At 41.8% G+C, this 24,782-nt stretch overlaps 4 protein-coding genes across 6 annotated transcripts in view; 2 read left to right on the top strand and 2 right to left on the bottom strand.

Moving 5' to 3' along the window:
• FANCM (FA complementation group M) overlaps nucleotides 1-4,812 on the bottom strand; it is a 103,062-nt gene extending 98,250 nt beyond the window's left edge. The window contains exons 1-3 of one of the 2 annotated variants that reach the window (XM_072115978.1): nucleotides 4,082-4,812; nucleotides 3,250-3,422; nucleotides 1,959-2,036 (exon numbers count right to left, since the gene is read on the bottom strand). In XM_072115978.1, coding sequence (XP_071972079.1) covers nucleotides 1,959-2,036; nucleotides 3,250-3,422; nucleotides 4,082-4,724 — 894 coding nt within the window. In that variant the 5' untranslated portion in view covers nucleotides 4,725-4,812. The remainder of the gene's footprint in view (nucleotides 1-1,958; nucleotides 2,037-3,249; nucleotides 3,423-4,081) is intronic. The other variant, XM_072115979.1, reaches the window with a different exon arrangement.
• Nucleotides 4,813-4,888: 76 nt separating this feature from the next.
• On the top strand, nucleotides 4,889-9,403 carry FKBP3 (FKBP prolyl isomerase 3). Its single transcript, XM_072115985.1, has 7 exons — nucleotides 4,889-5,105; nucleotides 6,414-6,515; nucleotides 6,745-6,852; nucleotides 6,932-7,067; nucleotides 8,145-8,212; nucleotides 8,318-8,415; nucleotides 9,131-9,403. Exons 1-7 carry the CDS (start codon nucleotides 4,992-4,994, stop codon nucleotides 9,183-9,185), a joined length of 681 nt encoding a protein of 226 aa, XP_071972086.1. The 5' UTR covers nucleotides 4,889-4,991; the 3' UTR covers nucleotides 9,186-9,403.
• Nucleotides 9,404-13,121: 3,718 nt separating this feature from the next.
• LOC140069818 (ubiquitin-like FUBI-ribosomal protein eS30 fusion protein) lies at nucleotides 13,122-17,961 on the bottom strand. Of its 2 annotated transcripts, none has more exons than XM_072115976.1 (5): nucleotides 17,807-17,961; nucleotides 15,850-15,931; nucleotides 14,272-14,416; nucleotides 13,620-13,675; nucleotides 13,122-13,398 (listed from the first exon to the last, which is right to left on the bottom strand). In XM_072115976.1, exons 2-5 carry the CDS (start codon nucleotides 15,922-15,924, stop codon nucleotides 13,273-13,275), a joined length of 402 nt encoding a protein of 133 aa, XP_071972077.1. In that variant the 5' UTR covers nucleotides 15,925-15,931; nucleotides 17,807-17,961; the 3' UTR covers nucleotides 13,122-13,272. The 2 variants fall into 2 exon arrangements, with proteins under 2 accessions (XP_071972077.1, XP_071972078.1); XM_072115977.1 differs by lacking the exon at nucleotides 17,807-17,961 and adding an exon at nucleotides 16,770-16,905.
• On the top strand, nucleotides 17,892-24,782 carry LOC140070176 (uncharacterized). Its single transcript, XM_072116515.1, has 5 exons — nucleotides 17,892-17,927; nucleotides 18,067-18,122; nucleotides 18,311-18,434; nucleotides 19,567-19,733; nucleotides 21,494-24,782. The coding sequence occupies exons 1-5, from the start codon at nucleotides 17,892-17,894 to the stop codon at nucleotides 22,983-22,985; spliced, it is 1,875 nt and encodes a 624-aa protein (XP_071972616.1). The 3' UTR covers nucleotides 22,986-24,782.

Raw genomic sequence — 24,782 nt, 5'->3', positions numbered from 1 at the left:
CTCGGCTTATACTTGAGTCAATAGGTTTTCCCAGTTTTCTGTGGTAAAATTAGGGTCTCGGCTTATACTCGGGTCGGCTTATACTCGTGTATATACGGTATGTGAACGTATCGATATGGGGCATTTGTGAACTCTATAGATGTCCATCTATTACATTTAGGAGATGTGAAGGTAAATATTTAGCAATTTTGAAAATGGGGCAAGTGTCTGCTTTCAGAAAATCTGTGGTTTGTTGAGTTTACTTTAATTCTTTTTGCTGTAATTTCGATTTTATTTTTAAACGTCGAAATTGTAAAAATTGCTGTGGTCAATAATGCGACAAAATATCCAGAAATGCCGGGCGGTGAAAGGGTTAATACCACTTGGTTGAATTCCCGGGTGGAGATGCTTATCATCCATCTCCTGTCTATACATCTATCTGTCTAGTTATCTACCTCATATAATCTGACCATTTATCACCTATCTCCTATACAATTCTCCTATATTACAGTTTATTTTACCATGCTAAAGGGAGCCTCTTGCTGACTGGTCATAAAATAGTTTTATTTTGGGGCCCCACTTTTAGTTTTGCCCAGGGCCCCACTTTGTCTAGAACCGGCCCTGCAGACCGCAGAAAGAAAAAACGGATAAATCTCTATTATGTTGTTGTATAAAGTGTCTAGCTGCATGGGAAGGATTATTATGTACTGCATTTGTGACTCCATTAAGATGTTCGCGTATACGCTCTTTAAGCATTCTGTGTGATAAAGACTATGTAGGCTGTACTAGCAATATATATAGGTAATGCAGTATACCACATTTTTAGTCCTGCAATTAATGAAGTCACGGATAACCAATGGAGTGCTGTCTATTCTGCTGAGTGTAAAATTACTTTCCGCCAGCAAAATGCCCTTTAAAAAAGCCCTTTGTATTTAGCCATGTATGTATGTTTTTTATTTTAATTGTATCACTTGGGAATAAAATACTTCCTATAGTAGGGGCTCTTCTAGTGGAAAATGAACATCCTTCCTGTAAAATTTCACCTAGTTCTTCATCCTGATATAGAAATTGGTAAGTGAATTCCGATGTGTATTCTAAAGATTAAAAACTTTGGGATGTATACAATGTTAGGAATGATCTACTTGTGAATTATTGAAAGTTGCGTTAACTTCAAATATTTGTTTTTAACATTTGTTATGGGTTTTTCATTGTTTGTGATATATACCAGTAGGAGTCAAATACTTGATCACCTGCACAGACCGAGATTATTCTGTGGTCACTTCCGGTGAGCAAGGTATATTGGTTTTTAACTTCTCTTGGTAAGCCATCTATGACTGAAAACCGAATAGGTCTGAAACGCGTCAGATAATACTTTTCATGTAACAGCTGTTTTACCATGGACCAATAAAGGATTCAAGCTATTTGATGAACAAGTTAGTGCCGACCTCATCCATTCCAAGTTTCTGTTAGCAGTTTGATAAAACCACCCGTCCATGTGTTTGTAGCCTAAGGCTACATGCACACAAGTCTATTCTTCAGCGTCAAGTGTTTTATGAACTGCAGAAAATAGTGCATTATTCTTTGCAGATCACACGCAGGTATGTTTTCACAGACTGATGCAAACATTGCAGTGAACAGGTCAATGAAACCAACAAAGTGGCTACAAAGCAGGGTGCAGTATGTAAAGGTCCATAAAGAACATGGGTGTGGGAAGACAGCTACTTACAATTCCTACACAACTATGGTCTTATGCACATTATAATATAGACCTGCAGGTACTTGATGTGCTGCCATTATGTTCACTCTATTATACACCAAAAGGAATAGTTTTAGGGAATAACATCACCTTTAGTGAAGCGAATGAGGAAGCGTGTTCTTACGGGACAGTCAAACATAACAGAACCTCAGAGTTTAACAAAAATTTTACTGTGGGATATTGGCCCTGCATAAAGCAGAACTCTGTACACAAATAGACTTACCTTGGTATCACTGCCAGGGGTGGCACTGAGAGCTAATATCCGAAACTGTGTGGTATAATTGCTGAGCTCACGTACAACCTGGGATTACAGAAAAAAAATAAAAAAGTTATTGGATGCTTTGGATTATTCAAAGTAGTTGAAGCTAACAAAATAAATAATTTCATGTTATTCATACGGTCTAGCATTGCAAAATTGACTTTAAATAAAAATCTACCATCTAAATAAAGTATGATAAACCAGGGACACTTACTCATAGATCCAGGTATTCTTCTTTTATTTGTTATCACTGGTCTCTTTCTTCTAAAATCAACTTTTAAAATTATGCTAATGAGCCAGAAAGGCTCTGGTGGTGTTACGTCTTGCTCACTGTAACAGCCTGTGAATCCGAAGGACAGAGTGGCTCTGGTATCAGCTCCCAGGAACCTTCAGGCCCATTAGCATAATTTTAAAAGTTGGTTTTAGAAGGAAGTCAATGATAACAAACAAATAATTACCACAAGACTCATAGTTACAAGTAACCTGGGTTTATCGTGCTTGTTTTATTTATGGCAGATTTCCTTTTTATTTATTTTTACATTAGGCCATGTGTACAATGTCCTATGGCAAAACAAAATGCCTTATTACACAATAAAATATAGTGTAAGAAGACATTTATAGAATGAATGGATGGGATGAAATAGGAGGGGGGGTATTATTTTACAGAAACAGCAATGCCATAGGTCACAGGCCAAGTCTGGTAATCAAGAACAATCTAAAAAAGAACTTTTAGAGACGCACTACTCTAAATATAAGAGCTACCAATAGTCCCGGACCAATCCATTGTCCAGTATTAAAAGTCATGAATAAAATAATCACACAAACTCTCCTTCTCATTCATATGCTACCACCGTTTCTGGTTTGGAGCGATAGCAAGTCATAGAATAGGATTAAGAAAGAATATTTTGTGTATTATTTTATTTACAAGTCTGATAAAGCAGCTTTTAAGTGAAAAGACGTATAAATCAGGTTACATTTCTATCCAACCTTCAGTCTCTCCATTTTACCATACTCCTATAAAGTGCCTGGAAAGACTTGCACAGATTCTATGTATTCCACTACTCCTGGTTTTTGATAATAATAACTGAAGAACTAACAGAGATGTGAACTGCACCGTAGCTGCAATAATAGACACTGCCCATAGTAAAGAGCAAACTTTGTCTCACATACAACCCCTTCAACTTGTAACATAGTAAAGTCACAGAGGAAGAAGGAGATGCTCAGGGTGCATCCCCTGCTGGATGCAAGTGCTTACCTGACAATATGCATGATTGCCAAGGGACTTATGGGCCTCATCAATGACCAGGCACTTGATGTCACTAGCAGGACAGGCCCCACGGGTAAGATCATTCACCATGATCTGAGGAGTTAAGAAGAAGACTCTGTGCTTCCGCCAGATTTCTTTACGGTTATGAGCCTGAGTGGTTCCTGAAAGGACAATACATAGAACAACAATATATTTGACTACTTTGCACTGCCTGTCAATCTTTTAATATTAACAATACCGAAAGGAATATGATGAGTAATATTCATATGATGAGTAATATTCATACTTGCTAAGTTCATTGGATACACATAAAAATAGAACACCAAACCGACATGGGTGGTGTCATGGCATAAACATAAGTGCTGGGCAGCGAGCACATCCCATATGCACAGAATACATAGCTTAATAAATTGCATAATGCAAAGCCTAAAGTGCAACACATCACAAATGTACCTGAAATCAGAGAGTAAGCGGGCACATTGGAAAAGGAGCTGCTCAGCGCCTCCCCAACACTTGTTTCTATCTCTACAGGACTTTGTCAATATCTTTTATTATTGTCTGGGTCAGAAGTCATTTTTACATTAACTCTATACATAGAACCCAGATGAGGATGTGATTATTACACACACACACACACATATATATATATCTTTCAGGCTGGTGCTACACATTGGCTCCAATGTATATAAATAATAGCACAACAGCTTTGGACTAAAAGGAAAATATTTGCGAACACACTAATGAGGCCCACATCCAAAGCCTCTGTGTATCCCCAGCCTCAAATAACACACTACCAGATACAATGGCTACAATCCATTACCTGTCATCTCCGCCATATGCGCCTGGGGAATACCCATGACCCGGAAACAGGCTTCAATCTGCTGTGCCACCAGGGGTTTGGTTGGTGCCATGAAGACGATCTTCCCAGAGGGGTACCAGCGGTAGAAATTATACATGACCACGGCTGCGATGAAGGTCTTTCCCAGTCCTGTAGGCAGACAGACCAGTGTGTTGTGCAGTAAGGCAGCGTGCGCCATGTTGTACTGATACTGCCGCACAGGGTAGTTGGTGGGGTAGATCCAGACGCTGCCCGCCGATAAGTCAAATCCTGGCAAGTTCTGTATATCAGAGGCTGAGGGTGGAGGGCAGGATGGGGGGGCATCACTGGTGCCCAGATCTGGGGGTACAGGGTCATTGCCTACAGCCTGATATAAAGACTTCTCAGCCTCATACACAGCCACCAGCATCACATCATCATCATCCTCCTGGTCCTGGCCTTCATGTCCAGCACAGGACCACACTGGGGGATTGGCCCTAGCATGGGACCCCTGGGAGGATGCATTCTTCCCCTTCCTAGGAGCCTTTCCCTTACTCCTTTTACCCCAGGGCTCTGGGGGTCTCTTCGGCTCAGGGGCCACACCTGAGCCCCATGTCTGGAACAGGGTCTTCTGCTTCCCGTTCATTCCTCCGGCTCCATGTGAACTTTACATAAACACTACATGATAGACAGATGATTGAAATCAGCGCCCCGGAAACACGTCACAACCGGAAGCGCCGCCCCCAGCTGTCATTCATATTCTTACTATAGGAGCTTCTGCCTTCCCGCTTCCAAGATGGCGGCGGCTATACTCTGGTCACGTGGCGTGCTTTTCCGCTCTCTTATCGGCCAATAAAGTTTGATTTGTTTAAAGGAATAGAAGAAAGAGGTGAAGAAAAAATTAGCACATGTCATGGCAGCTGCAGCCGGGGAGCCCGTGAGGGAGTGGAGCAAGGAGAAGCTTCAAAGTGAGGAGCTGCCCAAGAAAGATGTCATCTCCTTCCTACAGCAACATGCTTCCGAATCGGTACCAGGGCAAGACATGGGGGAGCAAGCAACTCTGTAGAACTACAACTCCCAGCAGGAGGTTCTGTAGGTAGAGAAGAGCTGCAGTCCCATGTATTATCCCTATATTCAGCCTTTACTATTAGAAGAGACCACAACTTATATTACCATATACTACGCCTAAGATCTGGTCACTGTGCTGCGGAGACCTGCGGGTGGAATTGGGGGCGATGAGATGGGGCATGTGGGTCTGTAAAATTTAGCCTTAATATTATTAATGGCTGCCAGAGTTTAAAATAAGCCATTAAAGGGGTTGTCCAGTGATTACACATTAACCTTCTCCCACAGGATAGGGGTGACTTGCTGATTGTTGGGGTTTTGTTGTTGACATTCCCAGATCACGAAAACGGGGATCACATGTAATCTTCCACTCCACTTTTTTGGGGTGCACATTCTCATTGTTCTATCATTGAAACCCCCCCTCCAATTAGTGAATTATCCTCTATCACTGGACAGCCTCTTTAAGTATGGAGATTAATAGAGAAAGGGTATAACCATGGATCTGAAGGAAAGGGAAGGAAAGTAGAAAGTTATTGAACGAAAGAGAAATTAAAATTTTAAATTCTTTTCCCTTTTCTTTACTTTTTTTTTTCTTTTGGTTTTGGCTCAAAGCAAAAAAAGGGATAAAAAAAAAGTGCAGTACTGAGATGAGTTTCAATAATGGCAAAAATGACTTGTATAATGCAGAAAACTATAAAGAAGGAAAGAATATGTGAAATAACCACTATAAATGGCGCCAGTGGTGCCCCGCTCTGTAATATCTGTCAGCTCCATAGAGATTAATGGAGAGGAAAAGTCATGAGCATCCGTCTGCTCCATTAGTCTGATGGAGCGACAAGACCCCCACTGCTCCATTAGTCTCAGCACTGAGACCCCACTGATCAGCAAGTTCGGCCCTACCCCGTGGATAGGCCCTAGTTCGTGGGAAAACCCCTTTAAATAAGAAGTCATTCACACTCCCTTTCATCAGTAAGTATTTGATTTTCAGAATAAGTGTGGTATTACACAATAACGCACCCAGATCCCTTCATCCATATTTTCACATTTGTTGCTCCCTCAATTCCCACACTCCCTGGTGACGGCTAGGGTTATCTTGTGACAACCCAAGTACAATTACAATGAGATGTTCCCTGTGCAAACTGTAGAGTAACTTGTGACAACACCACGTGCATAGTGGAATTTTAACAGACGATAAAAACATGCTAGGAGTTGTAGTTCCACAGAACCCTTTTGTATGATGTATTAATAATATATGAAATTTATCGCCCAGTTTCTTGCAGAACATAAATTACTTGGAAACATAAAAAATGTAGCAAAGACGGCTAAGAAAGATCAACTCATCGCTGCCTATGAAAAACTTTTTGAGACTAAGGTAAGCAAGCTGGCTCAATTGTTATCTTGTTATTCCCCAAGTGATCACCTTTCTGGATCACTTCTACGAGCGTTTGTGCTGTTCCTATGTTATTCCTTTTTGGAAATCTATTAAAAAATTGACAATTGGGTGTTGCCAAAAGTGTGCCCCTACCACAGATCCACTGAAAAACATTTTTTTCAAAATCAAATTTAGGGAAATTCTTTTCACCCCATTTCTACTTTTTCAGCGTTTCAAAGGAAAGGACAGCGTGGACCAAGTGACTAAAGACGTGAAAGATCTTAAGGTTGAAGATGGAAAAACCACTGAAGCAAAGCCAGAAGAAGCTGTGGATGATGTAAGTGTTTAGAAATGTCATACATGTATGTGTATGTTCTTGTATGTGTTTTATAATTATCTTTTTATTTTATGACTAGGGTCCCCCAAAATATACCAAGTCCATTTTGAAAAAGGGCGATAAAACCAACTTCCCAAAGAAAGGAGACACTGTTCATTGCTGGTACACCGGGACTCTAGAGGATGGCACAGTATTTGATTCCAATATCCCTACTAGTAAGGAAATTGTTCTTTGCTCTTTTACACCATATACAGTACTGTAAAGTTACTTAAAAATTAGAAAAACATATATATTAATCTGAAACCGTGGCAGTCTTGTGCATGGTTGTGTCTAGTATTACAATATTCTTTTATAGATGGCTAAGACACAACATATAGACAGGAGTGGTGCATGGGTACAAAAGCCTAAGCATATGAACAGAGACAACATGACTTACTGGCTGTACACAAACCCATATATTGGTCCGATCCTCTGGATTGCACACATTGCCCTGGACAGGACAGCATCATACAGAAATATTAAGTAAGAACTCCCCTGTCTGTTAGCCGAACTGCAGCGCTGGCACTATAAGAACTGTTACAGTGCTGTTGTGGCTGTTCGGCTGGAAAACAGTGAGTCCTTGTGTCATATTTCTGTATGATCCAAGGACTTCAGTTCACTGTAATGTGTTCAGCCCTTAGGATTGGTCTAGTGTATGGGTCCGTTCGTTTGTGTAGCTGGCCTAAAACTAATTTACTATACCATATATACAAATATAAAAATTCTCTTCTCGACTAAATTCTCCTCTTCCCCAAAGTTTTTACATACAAATAACCCTACCGTTCTCCAAAAATATGCAGTAACCTAAAAGTCTAATCATTGGGATGCCCAGTTGTCCCAAAAATGGGGGCTCAAAGCAAGTGCACTAATGCTTTCACTTGTAAGAATTCTTACTTTCATGTAAGAATTTTCATATCGGTCTCATAGGTGTAAATGAGGCCCACAGACAGACACCCCCCCCCCCCACCCCCCAGGAATCGGACATTTATTGCCAATCCCATGGACAAGAGGATACATTTATTAATGTATGTTTCCGAATTCATTAATGCTTCTTGGATGTGGATAGCACTGTCACAACATTTACCTATTTGGAGCATGGTCTACCTTCCCGCTAGAAGTTATTTCAGAATATGTCACATTTGCTGGAAATGCATGAAGGTTGCAGAAAAGAAATGACCTTATGTAATAAAAATACAATTTAGATGCATTCATTAGAAGAAGAAATAAAATGTACACACACCATACCTTTACAGGTGCAAAGAAGAAGAAAGGTGCCAAGCCCCTGAGCTTCAAAGTTGGTGTTGGTAAAGTTATAAGAGGGGTGAGTACAATAAGTAAACCCTATACATCATCTTCCTGTGAGAGTGGTCAGATTTAATGTATAAAATGATGTGAGAAGTGTTAACTTTTTGTATATTTTTTACAGTGGGATGAGGCGCTACTCACCATGAGCAAAGGAGAGAAAGCCAAATTAGAAATACAATCAGAATGGGCCTATGGAAAAAAGGGGCAACCGGATGCCAAGTATCCTTTATCTAGAATTTGGTTATATTTTTCATGGTCTTGCTGCTCTTTCTTTTAAACTCTAAGTTTTCATTCTGAACTTAGATTTATTGTCTTTAGTTAAGGGGAGTGAAGCTAAAGGGTTGGCTCTAGTTTTGGGTCCTGTTACGTTTCCATATCCTCTAACCCATGTATGTATCTGAGCACATGAAATCACAGCAGCCTCCATGGAGGAGTTAGAAGTTCGTGGAGGATGCTGTGATTTTATGTGATTACATGGTGTACAGTTTGCTAATGTTAGGAAGCTAAAGGACCTGTGATGTCACTCTTTTCACATGACATGCTGAGAAGAGACATGGAAGATGGGAAGGAGTAGATGGGAGAAGCTGGTGAAGCAAGACAAGCCATCTCTGTACAATTTCTAGCTAAAAGAAGGGGATCAGGTAGTTAATATGGCTCTATAAGAACCTGTCACTAGCTGTATATGTGAAAATATGGTGACAGGTTACCTTTTAAAAGTTTATGGTCTTGCTAAATATAGCATCTATCTCTGCCACTCTGTTCCTCTGTTGAGAATTAAGTTTCATAAACCACTAAGTCATCTAAGAGTCTCCTCCAGTCAGTAGTGCCGGCTCTTTTTGTAGGAGAGCCATTGATTTACAATACTGGGCATAGGACAGCTGGCAAAGACAAAACACATCCTTACAGCCAATAATCCTTGACTGTGTTTACCTAGAATCCCACCCAATGCAAAACTCTTCTTCGAGGTTGAATTGGTGGATATTGATTGAAAAGTTTCACAAACACTGGGCCTCAAAACTGAATGTGAAAACCTCGTTTACAGGATGACTGCCAATGTCCATGCAAATAAACATAGTGATTTCTCATGGATTACTTTTCTGCTCTCAGGGGTCCTCATTTAATGGGAATGTGTCACCTGAAAAGTTTGTGAAAATGTTTCCATCTATGTTTAATAAATAATACTACAGTCTGCAGTTTTCACTTTGGACACTAGACTTACACTTGGTAATTCTGTCTGGGTTTTGAGAAAACAAATGAACAGTATATTATATGACAACCTATCTACACCTCCTCTCTGCACAAAGCAAGCTTAGGAAACTGTCCTTGCCTCCAAGAGTTGACTCTACAGGAGCCTTGTGGCCATCAGCATTAATTGGCTAAAGTATATGACTAAATGCTGTTACTAGTGCTCAGGCAAGACTGCAGTCCCCATAATCATGAATAGATTGGAAAAGAGTAATATGGTTTATGAAGCCAGAATTACTTGATAACATGTTGGATACTGGTTACTTCATTTGCAGGTTACATGAAGTGCCCCCGAGGTTTTTGCACAAAATGATTATACTCTGGACCATTGTAGTACTGCATAGGAGGTGGTCACAAGTGTCAGCTGGGTTGTCAAGGAATTGGGTTGGAATTATAAAACATACTGTTTCATGATGTGCGGCTGTACAATGTGGCCGCCCTAGTTCTACCTTAAACACAGACCTAGACACACTCTTTGCACAGCCCAGCTCTCTACTATACCTTCTAGATGCAGACTTCACTTCCATGAATGAGGAGGTTAGAACCAATCCCTTACTAATCAGAACCAGGCAGTAGACCAGAATCCTGCCTTACTCCTTTCAAAATGGTAGTCCGTATCCAGTATACTCCCGCTGGTATGCTCGAGGCATAAGAACAACACAAGAAAAACGCACTCAGCTTCACTAAAAACCAACTAATTCAATTTACATGCAGGAAACCTCTTGCAGGCGTTAAGAGTGATGACACATGTAGCGCTTTGTCTGCGCTTGCAAACGCAGACAAAGACGCGCCCACCGGGGCGGGCCTTGGCCCGATCACATCGGTGTTTCTATGGAAACGCCTGCGATCGGGAACGATCGCAGACGTTTCCATAGAAACGCCGATGCGATCGGGCCGAGGCCCGGTGGGTGCAGCATTGTTTGCGTTTGCAAGCGCAGACAAAGCGCTACATGTGGCACCAGCCTCGGCTATGCAAAATCAGCCTACCAAGTTTGCAGAAGATGGGCTTGGTGGGATGCCTATACCACTTTCCAGACTTAGAGCTGTAATTGACCCCACATACAAGACTGGCAAGTGGCTTCCCGCATCTATGTACATGGGCATGTCATTGAAAATTGTCCACAGAGCATATACTCTGATGACACACTGCAAAATGTTTCTGTAAAACAATGCATTGCTGTTAACAAAATTGAACATTGCTCCATTTTCGCAAATAAAGCCTTTTGAAAACTTAAAAAAAAAAAATACAGTCATAGCAAAAGCAACTATAAGCTACCCTCACTTTACAAGTAAATCCACTGAGCTCTGCATAATCTGCACAAAGGTGCCAGGCTAGTCCCTATATATATCCTGTACGTATCTATATAGGGACTAGCCTGGCACCTTTGTCACATGAAAAAGCAAGGACCATGGAATAAGTAGAAGAAACCAGTAGTTACGGTAATTATTTGCATGAAGTGTATAGTCTCTGCTGTGTGGGCAGTTTGGGTTTACATCTTCCCTGCTGTGATGATAGTGTCAGAGCGCGGATGTTAGGTGGGGCAGCTGCAGAGCAGTGAGATGAGATGTGAACTGGGCTTTTATAGCGAACCACTGACAACATGGCTGCATTGCTCATGTTATTTGGAAATATCATTGCTGCAGTACAGACCAGTGGAGACCACTAAGTTGCTGGATAGTGGAGGACTTATTGGGGGCGAGATTGCAGTTTTCTTGTGCTTGTTTACCGATTTTCAGTTTTTTTTACAAAATCTACTGAAAAGTGGAGACTTAATGAAACTTCAAAGGGAACATTGCCTACAGATGGTTCCCAGAATATTTAGCACCTAGAAAATAGAAATTTTGATGACACTAAACCTGCAAGGCACGTTCTGCATGTGTCTACATTTCTTTTAATACAGTGAAACCTTTCCAATCTCTTTGTGACAAACCTTTTTTCCGACTTTTAGCATACTGGCCACTAAAAATCGACCATACACAATGGGATCCGATACAGATTTTGTCTATACTCGGGTTGAAAAATCTGATTTTATTTAAAATGACTGCCTACCAGTACAAGATGCTGAATTTTTCAGAATGAACTGACTGGACCTCCTCTTCAGGAAGTTGATCTTCATCTATTATCACTGATTTCTTCTGGAATTACTGGAGAACACCTCTCAGCTCCTGCCCTCTTTAATGGTTACGTTGCCAGCAGACAGGGAGTCCTTGTATCACAATTCACTCTGATGCAAAGACTCTCCCCTCCTCCATCCCCCCCCCCCCCCCCCCCCATATCCAAAGTTCTGTGCTTAGTCTGTGGGATCTGACCAACACAAGGGTCTGTTTCCAAGGGCATCACCTTTCAGCACGTACTAGAATGTTGATCATCCGCTGTCAGCAATTCTTTTCCAAATGAACAACATCTGTGCCACCAATTTCTTCATGACGATGTCCACAATCTGTTTTACCAACTAATGTACCTGCTACTGATACAAATGTCACTCCCTGATTACATCAGTCATTAAATTCTTGAAAAATAACACCAAGATTCCTTATTAAAAATGCATCACTTAATGTAATCTCAACAGCTAAAAGAATTAGGAAATTTGGAATTTTTTTTTTTTTAACTATGAAGACATGTAGTCAAAGTTCTAGCATAATTGGTGCCAACAAACTTTCTAACGTTTATCAAGTGTTTTATAGACTTAAGACATTTTTACAATGTGTGCAATTTGTAAGATATTTATCAAGTGTTTTAGTTTATAAACAACTCAGACTTTAAGGGCCATGCTTTTGCGCAGGTATAGGGCATGTCTTAAGCTGCACCAATAACCGTGCCACAATGAGAGGCTCAAACTATTGGACATTCTATTATATAACAATTGGCATCTGCTAAAATGGCATTTATTTAAAGGAAAAATAAAGTATGGAAAGTGGCCCAGGTAATGAGGGAGAATTATCAGATGTCTTTTAGAGCAGAACCAATCAGAGCTAGGGTTTCATTTTCCCACAGCTCTTTATAAAATTAAAGCTGAGCTCTGATTGGTAGAGCAACTAGAACAGTTTCACCTCAGACAATTCTGAATGAAGGAGGTTATAACCTATGGATATGTCATAAGTACCATCCAGGAAAACCACCATTCAATGACAACCCATCTAATGTTATTTGCCAATTGCCAAGTACAATCTAGACATTTACCTGTAAAAAATTATAGCCATTTGCCAAGATATCATTAAGTAATTAAGTAATTGGATCATAATGAAATAGATAGGAAGGAATTTATCAAATTAATGTCAAAAACATACGGCAGTGAATTCAGCAGTGATGGCCCATGGCCTGTAAGGTACTACATGTCACTAATGTCTATGTACAGTAACTGACTGACTACTAGTGTGAGAGACCGCGTCAGCCTGTGTAGTTACAGTGCTAATGAGCTTCACTGGGGGAATCGGGTTGTAGGCACCATTTAAAGATCTGTCTATAAATTCAGCTGTTACATAGTAAGGGGATCAGGGGTAGGCGGCTTGGAGGGATGGTGGAGGCAGCTATTCAGTTTAAAAATTCAGCCCTGGTCCCTTTCCCTCTCCAGGTAGATAATGAGCACAGCCAGAGGAAAGAGCTACTGCAGGGACAGACTAAACAGATGAGGATAGAAGCAAAGTAACTGCTGGACATAGTTGACATACATGAGAAGAGCTATTGACTGAATGATTTTATTAGCAAAATTACAAATTTAATTTCCTAACAAAAAAAAAAAAAAAAATCCCCAAAATCTCTAATCATTTCAAAATTTCACATGAAATTAGATATTTTCTGACAGAACCGCTGAGGGGACAAGATTCCACAATTTAAGAGTTTGCGTTGGGTCCCTTTTTCTTGCCAAATGTAGGAACCACATTGACGAATCTGCGGTTGTATTGCATGCGTCTTTTAGCTCGCCCAGTTTTCTTTTTCTTCTTTTCTTGTTTTGCCACCTTATATAAAAAAAAATTAATAAATAAATTTAAAAAAAAAATCAAGATCATATAAAAAGTGTAGTGTAGATTGGTCACTCAGTATAACAGGGATACATACACAATGAAACAAAACTATTGATGTTGACACCTGGACCTCTTGTCTATACATACAGGAGTTACATTCTAGTATGTTAGAGATTGTATATTAGGCCCTCAAATCTGTAAATGGCGCTACTTACTTTTGGGGTCTGACCTCGCACTTTTCCTGCACGAGCAAGTGAGCCATGGACTTTACCTAGAAGAAAAAGACAATGGGAGGAATTTATCAACGGACTTGCACAACAATTCTGGCGGTTCTGTGCCAAAAAAAAAAAAAAAACTGAAAAGCCTTACACCACATTTATCAAGGCTTTTATACCTGTTTTAGTCATTTTCTGACCTCTGAGGGGACGTGGCCTCCTTTTTATGTTCCGTGCGCCAAGAATCGTGATGCAGAGTTTAGATCACTTTAAAGTAGGTCTAAACTGGAAACCGACAGTCTTATCCTTCACCAGATTCATTAACAGTAAGAAATCTGGGGCAGAAAACGACTAGGGTTTTCCTCCACTAAACTGACTGAGCCAGGAACACGTAGGTAAATCCCCCCCTCCAATGCGACTGGGTGAGGTTCTGGCATATGACCAATAAGAAATACTGGAAAATCTTATACTGTATGTAAGGGGGTATTCAAGGCCTCACATCACTTATCCTTAGGAAAGAGAATAAACTTCATAATGACAAGGGTCTTCACAGCTGGGGTGCTGGGTGTCAGACGCTGATCCTGATAGGTGGATAAATAAAATGATCCTGGAACACCCCATAACCGGTCCCAGCTCATACAGAAGATCATACCTCCCAGCAGTCTGCTAGTCACATTCAGGGTGCACTGATCTTGCACCCCACATTCGGACAATTCAGCCTCATCTTCTAGCGAAATCCCAGCATAGGATAGAACCAGATCGCAATCCAAGAGGCCTTCCAGCTGCGCTATACGGTTCTGAAATTCAGTGATTATTTATAAGCATTAGAGCACCAATTGTAGAGAGTTTCTAATCTACGGAACGAAAAAAAAAAAACTGTGGTACAATTCTACATTTTGCACAACAGCTGGGAGATTTCAACCCCTGGGTTATGTTTTCACATGACACCAACTTATGGGACAGTTTTGAAGAGTTTCACCCTTACGGAGCCCTTTTTTGTTTTTGCACTCCGGTTTTTTCCTCCCCTTATTTCAGAAGGGATAACTTTTTTATTTTTAGGTTTACAGAGATCTATGAGGGTTTGTTCCCTGCAAGACAAATTGTACTTTTCAGTGGTGCCATTTAATATTCCATGCAATGCACTGAAACAAACAAAAAAAAAAAAAAGGCGAACACGGCGGTGACAGGAGGGTGATAGCTGTGTTATATAGCTGACAATGGCCGTGTATGGAGAGAGCTGAGCTGGTGACCTCTCTCCATACAACCCCTGCAGCACCAGGATATAATAGTATGTCCTGGTGCAAGGAGGGGTTAAAGAAGTTTTCCATTATAATGATAACAAAAACCAGTTCATAGGATGGGAGTTCCTAATTACATTTTAAAATATGAGATTTTTCTCTCCTCTCCTTTAGCCAGCTGACAGGAGCTTTCCCCAATCATTGTAGTTGCTCATGACATACCTGTGCAGAGAGCTGCCGAAGCGAAGAGCCTTCCTTTCCACACCACATGACATGGCCTGGTCAAGGGACTGGTCCTTGTGTCGGCAGCTCGTTTATTGATTGTATATTTGTGTATTCACAGGTACTGCATGCTCCTGCACACTGTGTCACCGTCAGGATCAGGCTGTCACGCCGATGGCAGGATTCTGTACTGTGACAGGGGACTGGTATAATCCATCTCATCACACCGTAAATAATGCTTATACTGAGCAGCGTTATGGGTTAATGCTAGGGGATCCTGTGGTGTCAAAGAGATTCCCTGAGCAGAGGGGTTAAGAGGCATGGATGCGCGATGTGCATCTTCTCTGCATGTCTGTGTACACAGATCATTGATGACAGTCATCTTGTGGGGTGTTACCACTAGATCACTTATATGTGATCTTTATACAAGCATAAAAACAGAATACATTGGGACCTGCTCCATCAGCCATTGTCTCGTCTGGGGTCCATTTTGGGTTTCACTGTGGTATTTGTTGCTTCTGTGGACATCACAGGAGCAACTTCCTGATGTACGACACCCAGGAATAAGGCAAAAAAAGTGTGTTCTTCCACGATTTAATGCATCAAGCAAGATTAAAAGATAATAGAAATGTAGACCTCTTCCCAGCTCCATTCTCTGTTATTCTAGAATTCGCTAACTATGGCAGTTCCACCAATCTGATTCTATGGATTGTCCTTTAAGGAGAGGCAGTATATTAACTTTGCAATCTCGCCCACATCCCAGTAAATACCTTAACATCCAACACCGTGTCCTGGTCAGACACATCAAGTGTGTGCAGATCCTGGCCCTTAAGGAAAATCTGCATGGTTGTCCTGAAAAGGGAGAAGGATAGAAATAAATCTTTAAATCAGCACATCCAAATTGTACTAGTAATTCCTAATACGAAGCATTTCAAACAGGCGCTCAAAACACATATACACCCCCCCCCCCCTCCAAGTTTTATTCATTTATCCCCAATTATACAAATCCCCAGAACACTAACCCTTAGGGGACCTGCACATGCATTACTTGAAGATTTGACAGGCAGTATTTCCACTTATTATAGTAGCATTGTAATGTACGAGATGCCTTTCTGCAGCAATTAAGTGACATGGCACTTATTTCTGTAGATCCCATTGTGGAATTCAACCTTTGCAATGGCAAAACTGGTTAGACAAAACCTTTCAGCAAAAAATAAAGGGAACCTATGATCAGGATTTCACATTTTTGTCTAATGACATTGCCTTTTTAAAACCAATTCCAAATCTGCTTTTATAATTAACGTTATTGCTTACACTCACTTGTAAAGGGGTTATCCAAAAATTAGAAGGGCTTTTTTAAAAAAAAATAAAAAATAAACATGTACTCACCTCCTCCCTCACTCCCTATGTCCCGAGTCCCTGTTTGTTTACAGGGGCAAGGAAGCTGTGCCTGGGGAGCTTCCAGCTGGCCATTCACAACCACTAATCCCCACTTCTCTGCACTGTATCAGGCGCTGGGACATGGTGACTGGTGGTTGTGCCTGGCCAGCCGGAAGTTCCCCGAGCACAGCTTCTGTGGCACGGATCAGACAGACCGCAGCATGGAATGGAGTACATATTTATTTTAAAAAGCCTGCCCAAGCCCGGTTCCTAACTCTCAGACAACCCCTTCAAGGGTACATAAGTATACCTGGCTTCCTGCCAGCAAACTGCATCTAGACATGGGGGAGTCTGTCATAAGACTGCAATCATCCTCATTATCTCCTCTCTGCTCTGCTAGATCTTCCTCTTTCCTCCCTCATGTAGCAGTTAGAGATTCGACAGAGGGTCAACTGTCAGATCACATCTGGGGACGGTGGTGGTATTGATGATGAGGACAAGTTGACATGGAAGCCCCAATAGCTTTAAAAGGGAGGGGAACCATTAATGGTAATTAGAAAAAAATAGGTTGGGAAATAGTATAAAATAGGCCATTGTGTCCTAATGACACATGTTTTTACAAGGTGGCAGACTGCTAAACACACACACAAACAAACAAACAAAAAACAACATTTTAGAGGCGAGTCCAATGAGGCACATTAGACTTACATCAGCAGATCCCACATCCAGCGCCTCCTCTCACATTGCAGGAAATACCTGCGGTGCACTGCACGGCCTTGCTATGAAAAGTGTAATTTTTTTTAAATTTGACTATTTAGGGGGGTTATTTGGGACACTAAACCACCGGTAATTGGTTTAGTGTCCCAAATTGCCCTTAATAGGGAAAAAAAAAATATCTAAAATTAAACCTTCACTAATCTGTCAATATTTGTCATTTTAAAAAAGCACCTGTACAGCCATGTCATTGTCATCATCCATCAGTGTGATGTGAACCAAGTCCAGGAGACCTAAATCTGACATTGGTATAGTAGCAGTATTGTATCCTCCAGGTACATGCCATGACATGCCTACACATACAGGTAGATAGTGAGAGGCAGCTGACAGCACCGTCCTCTGTACACAATGACAGGAGGTGACACCACAGGACAGGAGCCAAAACATAGATGAGAATGAATGTCTTTCTGATCATCTCTAAAGGGACTGACAGATGAGTAACTAATGTCAGATGCAGGATTCTCTCCAGTAACAACTTGTCACATGTCCGGTGTAAAGCAGGTGACATCCGGAGCTACACTGATTACTATTACATGGACTCCCCACCTACTTATTACAGCTACAGCTCATTACCTCTACCAGGCGCTATGTTATGAGAAAACACGCTCCGTCCACCGGTGACAACTACTGAGCTACCCAACAACTATGATGTTTCCGCATGCGCAATCTCAATTTAAAGCTCGTGCGTTTCCGGGTATGCCAACGTCACATGCCCCCGCCCACTAGCGTCACGGCTATGCATTGCGCATGCGCAATCAGTGCTTAGATCCTGCGTTCAGACTCGGAAATGCAGGAAGTTGATTGTAGCGTTCCGTGCGCATGCGTCTTGAAAGAGAGTTGACCACGCATGCGCGGAGTTGTGTGATCGCGGATCGTGCTGCGTAGACGGGCAAGTTTGAAAGGTTCACCAAGGAAGGTGCCCGGGGCTGGCATTAGGGGTGATCAGTGCCTGATAGTGGGGGTTGTATTGTTATCCAGTGTAGTGTAGCGGGCCTGGTGCATCCTGGTGTCAGGCATGTTCTAGGCTGCTAGGACCCACATGGCCGCCTATCACTGCTGTGTTCCCTTCTGTAACAGTGACTCCAGATATAATGCGGACAAGAAGATCTCATTCCATAGGATCCCGGCCTTCCATGTGGAGCCGCAGCGACACCGGGACTGGCTGAACAGGATCCGCAGGGAGCCGGGGCCCAGCTTCAAGGTAATTGTGGGGTCTATCGGGACCGGTAGCCCACCCGCAGCGCAGTGTTGTGCAGCGCTTGGATCCCATTGTAGTCCATGGGGATTCATGGATCTTGAGAACTCAGCAAAAGTTTATGTTATCAGGGCTGTCCACTTCTAAGCAGGAAATCATATAACGTAAAATACTAAAAACCTCCCGCGGTGATGACATCACATACATCAGTCATGTGGCCACGGCAGCCAATCCCTTCTCTCTGCGGTCACCTGTCATACCATTCACATGACGGTGGGAGACAATCGGTGGCCTCAGCAGGTGACCGCAGAGAGAAGGGATTGGCTGCCGTGGTCACGTGAATGATGTGCGAGAATTTAACAGGTGAGTCATAGTTAATTCTTTAGTTTTATATATAAATAATAATTACACATTTTTACACTTCCATGTGTTGCCACTACCTCCGTTTTCTTGTAGGTTGTATACTTTAACACTTTAAATGTCAAGTCCTAAATTAGATAAATGGTATAATGGCCTTGCTATCAGAGCACTAATACAGTACAGGGAAGTGCAACTCCTTTCACTGTGAGGCCTATGGCACCCGGCTGTGACATGGGGTGCACACATACGTGCCACCGTCGCTGGGAAAAAGATAGAGTATGCTTTATCTTCATCCCGTAAGCACAGCCGGGCGTCAGACATCCCTCCTTCCAGCTGAATGCGCCACTCCCTGATCCCGCCCCCAGCGTAACACACATTCTCTTACATGTAGCCTAATGGAGCTACATGTAAGCTGCTATAGCAGATACAACCTTTGCGCAGATGGGTTACATTTTCTAGAGTAAAGTCATGGTTTTTTATCATCTTCAACCTCATCTATGGTATAATTATTGTAATTGATTTTTAGAACAATGATGGTCCTTAGCCCAGAACAAAAATTGTCTGTTGTTATTTTTTTTTTAATGAATGGACGGCACATGGCTGCAATAAATGCAATGCTTTTTAACAGACGGGTGCCCATGTCCATTGTTCTAATGGCCCATGTGACTGGTCAGTTAAAAGTACAGCATGTCTGAGTCATGTCTGTGTCCAGGGAGACGGTCTCTGTACTCAGTTTGCTGCGTTTTTTTTTATCTTGTTTTTTTTTCCTCTTTCTCAGGTCTCCAGCTGCACCAGAGTTTGTTCCAAACATTTTCTCCCATCTGATTTTGTGAGGACATTAACCGGAAAAAGGAATCTCAAGCCTTACAGCGTTCCATGCATCTTCCAATGGTCTACGGAAGAGGTGACCCAGGAGCAGATGTCTATTCCCAAGAGGAATTCTGGGTAAAGATCTATTACACCTAACTTCTAGATAAGAATCCTCATGTGGAGCAGCACCGAGCAGGAAATAAAACCGGGTGCAAAAATCTTCCAAATGGGTTCAGACACAACCCACCGTATTAGTAAAGTTAGCGATGAAGCAGCACTCCGTATAGTGAAAAAATATTAGCTTTATTCCACCGTGAAAAACATGCAACATTTCACCTTATCAATACAGGCATTTTCAAGCATTCCAATGCATGCTTGAAAATGCCTTTATTGATAAGGTGAAACGTTGCATGTTTTTCACGGTGGAATATAGCTAATATTTTTTCACTATACGGAGTGCTGCTTCATCGCCAACCTTACTAACTTCTAGATAATATGCTCTATGTATAATATATGTATATTCCCTTGCAAGTCGCTTATTGTTATGTGCTTTAGTTTCCAGAAACTAGACTTATAACATAGACGACAGCACACTTCTATGTGTTCTGGATAAGACACACAACTGTGCTCAGTCTGTGAATCCCTGACCGTGTTGTGGCCGGATTTCACAGAATGAACACTGTGCCAGGTAGGGGACTCCGAGCATCATAGTGATGTATAATGTAAGGGGTCCCTGCTTTCCCGCTAAAAAGCAACATTAAATTGTAATATAACTGTGCAGCATATTGCAGCAAACGTCCACCCATAACCAACCCAGGCAGCGATCGTGGCTGTTAACTTTTGGGGACTATCTAAAGTGCATGTACATCCTCAAGAGGTTAAGGCTGTAGAAAGGAGGTTCACTGGCAGAGTCCTCTCCATATAGGTTTCTGCGGCTTAATGTTGTGATGGCTCCTGGGTCGTGGAGGGTAACCTGTTAGTTGTCTTGGTTAAAGATGATCATATCACATCAACAGCAGCTTTACATGTGTGCATCCATATTTCTGTCAACTGGCACCCCCACAACATCATCAGCAGTTGCTAATCACTTGCCATAACGGCAAGAGCTGTGGCAGGCAATAATATGAGATGTATATTCACCCCCTAGTTCAAACATCCTAGGAGACCTAAAAAAAAATCTTTAAAAAATATGTGGAGATGACCCAAAAAAAATGTTGTAGCACATTCTACTCTGAAGGATTTCCCTAGGAAGCTAAGGATGTGTTAAGAAGCTTCTTACAAGCTCCACATTGCACTTGGCCAGAAGAAAGGTTACACATATACACAAGGATCGGCCACATGGGGCAAATAGAGTCTTGGATCTAGTTGGAGGATGACTCCACCTCACAATCCAAATGTTGTAGACTTTGCTGAGGCGGTTCTCAATGCTTCACCACTATACAGGCAGTCCTCGGGTTACATACAAGATGGGGTCTGTTGGTTTGTTCTTAAGTTGAATTTGTATGTAAGTCGGAACTGTATATTTTATCATTTTAACCCCAGCCAAATTTTTTTGGGTCTCTGTGACAATTGGATTTTAAAAATGTTGGGTTGTCATAAGAACCAGTATTAACATTAAAGCTTCACTGTAGACACCATTAATAACTGTTACAGCTGTTTATTGTAGTCTAAGGCTAAAGTACAGTAAATTGCCAACATCCAGAGGTCCGTTTGTAACTAGGGGTCGTATGTAAGTCAGGTGTTTTTAAGTAGGGGACCGCCTGTACTATGAATAGGTACCGTGAAGTTATTTTAGTGTTGCTTGTGGCTTGTATTGTACTGTAACCACCACATCCAACTGATATTTGTTGTGAAACTGATATATTTTTCCTTTTATGTCTTAATCTCCTCTCAAGGAGCAGTAAAAACATGCTTCAGCCCATATTGCCTTCTCAGCCCCAAGTACAAAACTATAAATCTTCTCAAGCAGCGGAGATGACGGCTTCCATACTGGACCACTGTTATGACTTACCCCCCATGACTGACACAGAAATGCTCCACGCAGCCCGTGAGGAGATTGCCAGATTACAACAGCGGAACGCGGCCCTGGAGATGAATCTGTTCTTCCTGGAGCGCTTTGCCACTGACTCGAGCCTTATTCACTTTTATACCGGATTTAAGGACTATTCCACTTTGAAGGTGGTTTTTTCAACCCTGACGGAAACAGAAGGCAGCTCAGTGAAATGGAAGCAGTGCCAGCATGAAGGGGACTTGACCGTCAGCAAGGAGTCTTCACCAGAAACGGAGGGCATGCCGTACATCGACCAGTTCTTCTTATTTTTATGCAAAGTTCGTCAGGGTTTCCATGATCAGGACCTAGCCGTCCGGTTTAACATGTCACAGACTAGGGTTGCCAGAATTGTGATCACATGGGCTCACTATTTATATCTTGTCCTTGGTGAAATACCACTTTGGCGAAGCCGGGAAACCGGGTGCCAGGATGTACCAGAATGCTTCAAGGCTTCATATCCTCGTGCCAGGGTAACTTTACATTGTGCCGACATTAAGATCCAAACAAGTAACACCGATAGCATACCTTCTCAGATACATTACAACCGTGCGGTTTACCAAGGCTTGCTTGGCATCGCTCCTCATGGAGCGGTCATATTTATAAGTCCACTCTATTCTGGCTGTGCTGCAAAGAGAGATATTATCAAGTCATCGGGCATCTTGGAATTATTAGAACCTGGAGATTGGGTAGTAACTGAGAAGGATTTCCTCATCCAAGATTTGGTAGAATCCATTGGTGCCTTTATGGTCATCCCTCCTATTATAACAACCGCTGCCCTCCCCACAGAGTGTCGTGAGGTCATGCTAAGCCAGCCATCGACAGACCATAATGCCATGTTCATCCTGGCATCCACTAATGAAGAAGGGCAGGAGACCTTGGTTGTGACCACTTCCACTGGTGTAGAAGATGCAGTTGTGGAACTGGAGCAGTCGGCTGGTGACGTGGATGTTGTTGAGGAGGTTGTGACTGAGGAAAAGTTAGTGGAGGAGGTGGTGACCACTACAGAGAGCCTAGAAGACATTTCTGATGATCACAACATGGAGAAGGGCTTGGCCAAAAGTCACAGGAATGAGATTTTGCTTAAAGGCTCTCACTTTGGCCGAGAAGATCTGGCGAGGTGTGCACCACACATAGAGATGGCCATTGAGGAATCTTCTGGACTAAACAAAGACATAAATTCCCTCGCTCGTCTAAGAATCTGCATAAACCAAGACATAGAAAGAGTTCGTCAGTATCATCTGTTCGATAACATTCTGCCATACAATTTAGGGGGCATAGCCAACCAGTTATGGGCTGTGTGCGCTATGCTGACTAATATCAATGGGTCACTGAGCTAAAATGTGAATAGTACAAGACAGTCTGCCAGCAGAAGGACCTCCGTATATTGTTACATAACCATAATAAAGACAAACAAGGGTCCTATAAGTGCCATTGGGGGAGTGGGTACAAGATTAGATATGTTATATGCACACATGCCTCACATCTTGGCCTGGGGAGTACCTTGGCCTTCAGCGTGTGATTAGTGGGGCTGTTACCGTTAGAGTAACTTCACATGGGGGGTAATATGGTACAAAATTTCTAGGCGAGCAATTCGGCAGCTCAATACAGGTTTATGGTAAAGAAAATAATTTGCAGTGAAAATATGTCACTTATTGTTGTGGATCCATTGCACAGTTCGGAAGATTGCAGTTTGATGCTTACATGGTGGCTGCGGATTAGTGTTCCTGTAAATCCTGCAGCCCTTCCGATAACGTGTGCAGGTAGCCCTAAAGGGCATCTAACACCATGATGAAGGACTGTATGCAAATGAACATGAGGGGCTCCAGGCTCCATAGGTGTTAATGGAGCCTGGAGCCCCTCAGGCTCATTTGTATACAGTCCATCATCGTGGTGGTAGATGTTCTTTAAGGACACCACACTGGTCAGATGAAAGGGTTAGTAGCTTTCCCTGAAGAACCCTTTAAAGGGTTATTCCCTTATAAAGCAACAGCTTTTTGATAAGCTGTACCCTATAACTGGTGTGTATCTTCCTCCTGGATAATGTTCTGATTAAATAAGAAACCACATAATACTTATGTTTCCCTCCCTGAATTGTCTAGAGGATGGATCTCCAAAATCAACATTCTAAGAATCTCTTAATAAAATGAAAATTCCTTTATAACTGCATATACCTAGTATTGGCTACTGCGGTGAAGGAGGTGACTGATCAGTGCTGGACTCGTTAGGATTTTATGTGAAGCGTCTATAACTAAAGAAAATATAATTGAGAGGTTGAAAAACTTTACTGCTTTCCTCGAAAAAAAACAGCACAACCGAGTATGTGGAACTGCAATACCGGCACAGACCATAGCCAGGTGTGCCGCTGGTTTAGGACAAAAGCTGCCATGTTTTTTAACCTCCGGACAACTCCGTGACACTTTCTTTTATACTTGATTTTTTTTTTTGTTTGTGCCCTTATCTTGCATTGGACAATCCCAACCTATTCTTTTGAAGAGCCCTCGCCTATGTTTTCAGGGAAACAGATACATTACATAACACAATTCATGTCATATAAAGATATAGGGGGAAAGTTATCAAGTTTGTGAGGTAAAACTATTCTAATTGCCCATGGAAACCAATCAGAGCTCAGCTATATTTATATAGACAGCTTTGGGAAAATGAAAGCTGAGCTGCCATGGGCAACTGGAACAGTTCTCTAAGAGACTTGTGACAAATCTCCCCCATAATGTACTTTGTAGCTCCTGAACTATAAGACTCCCCTTTATTACTTGGTTCTTGGATTGGGCCTCTTTAAGGTCCACATTGTACTTGCTGTGAATTTTTCTTATTCAGAAGGTGCAAACATCGCCTTATCCTGTACATTCCCTTAGAGGGGACTCCACTGCTAATTGAAGTTAATGCTTTTATTTATAGTTGTGCAAATGGCATTAGATTATTTTTTTTGATGTTTTGTTTTTTGTACTATGCAACTTGTGCATGAATTATACCTTCTTATTCCCCAACCAAGTGTAAATACGTTAATGTAAGCTTAATATAACATGAACTTCAGAAATATTTTTATTTTTTAAGATTCTACAACTGACTGTAGTCTGAGAAACACATCTACCAGCGTGATAAAGGCTCTCTAATCTCTA

The sequence above is a fragment of the Engystomops pustulosus genome, chromosome 7 (genome assembly GCF_040894005.1).
Source record: "Engystomops pustulosus chromosome 7, aEngPut4.maternal, whole genome shotgun sequence".
In the NCBI taxonomy this organism is placed as follows: Eukaryota; Metazoa; Chordata; class Amphibia; order Anura; family Leptodactylidae; genus Engystomops; species Engystomops pustulosus.
Note: the sequence above shows the minus strand (reverse complement) of the source record. Positions and strands in the feature narration are given on the sequence as shown.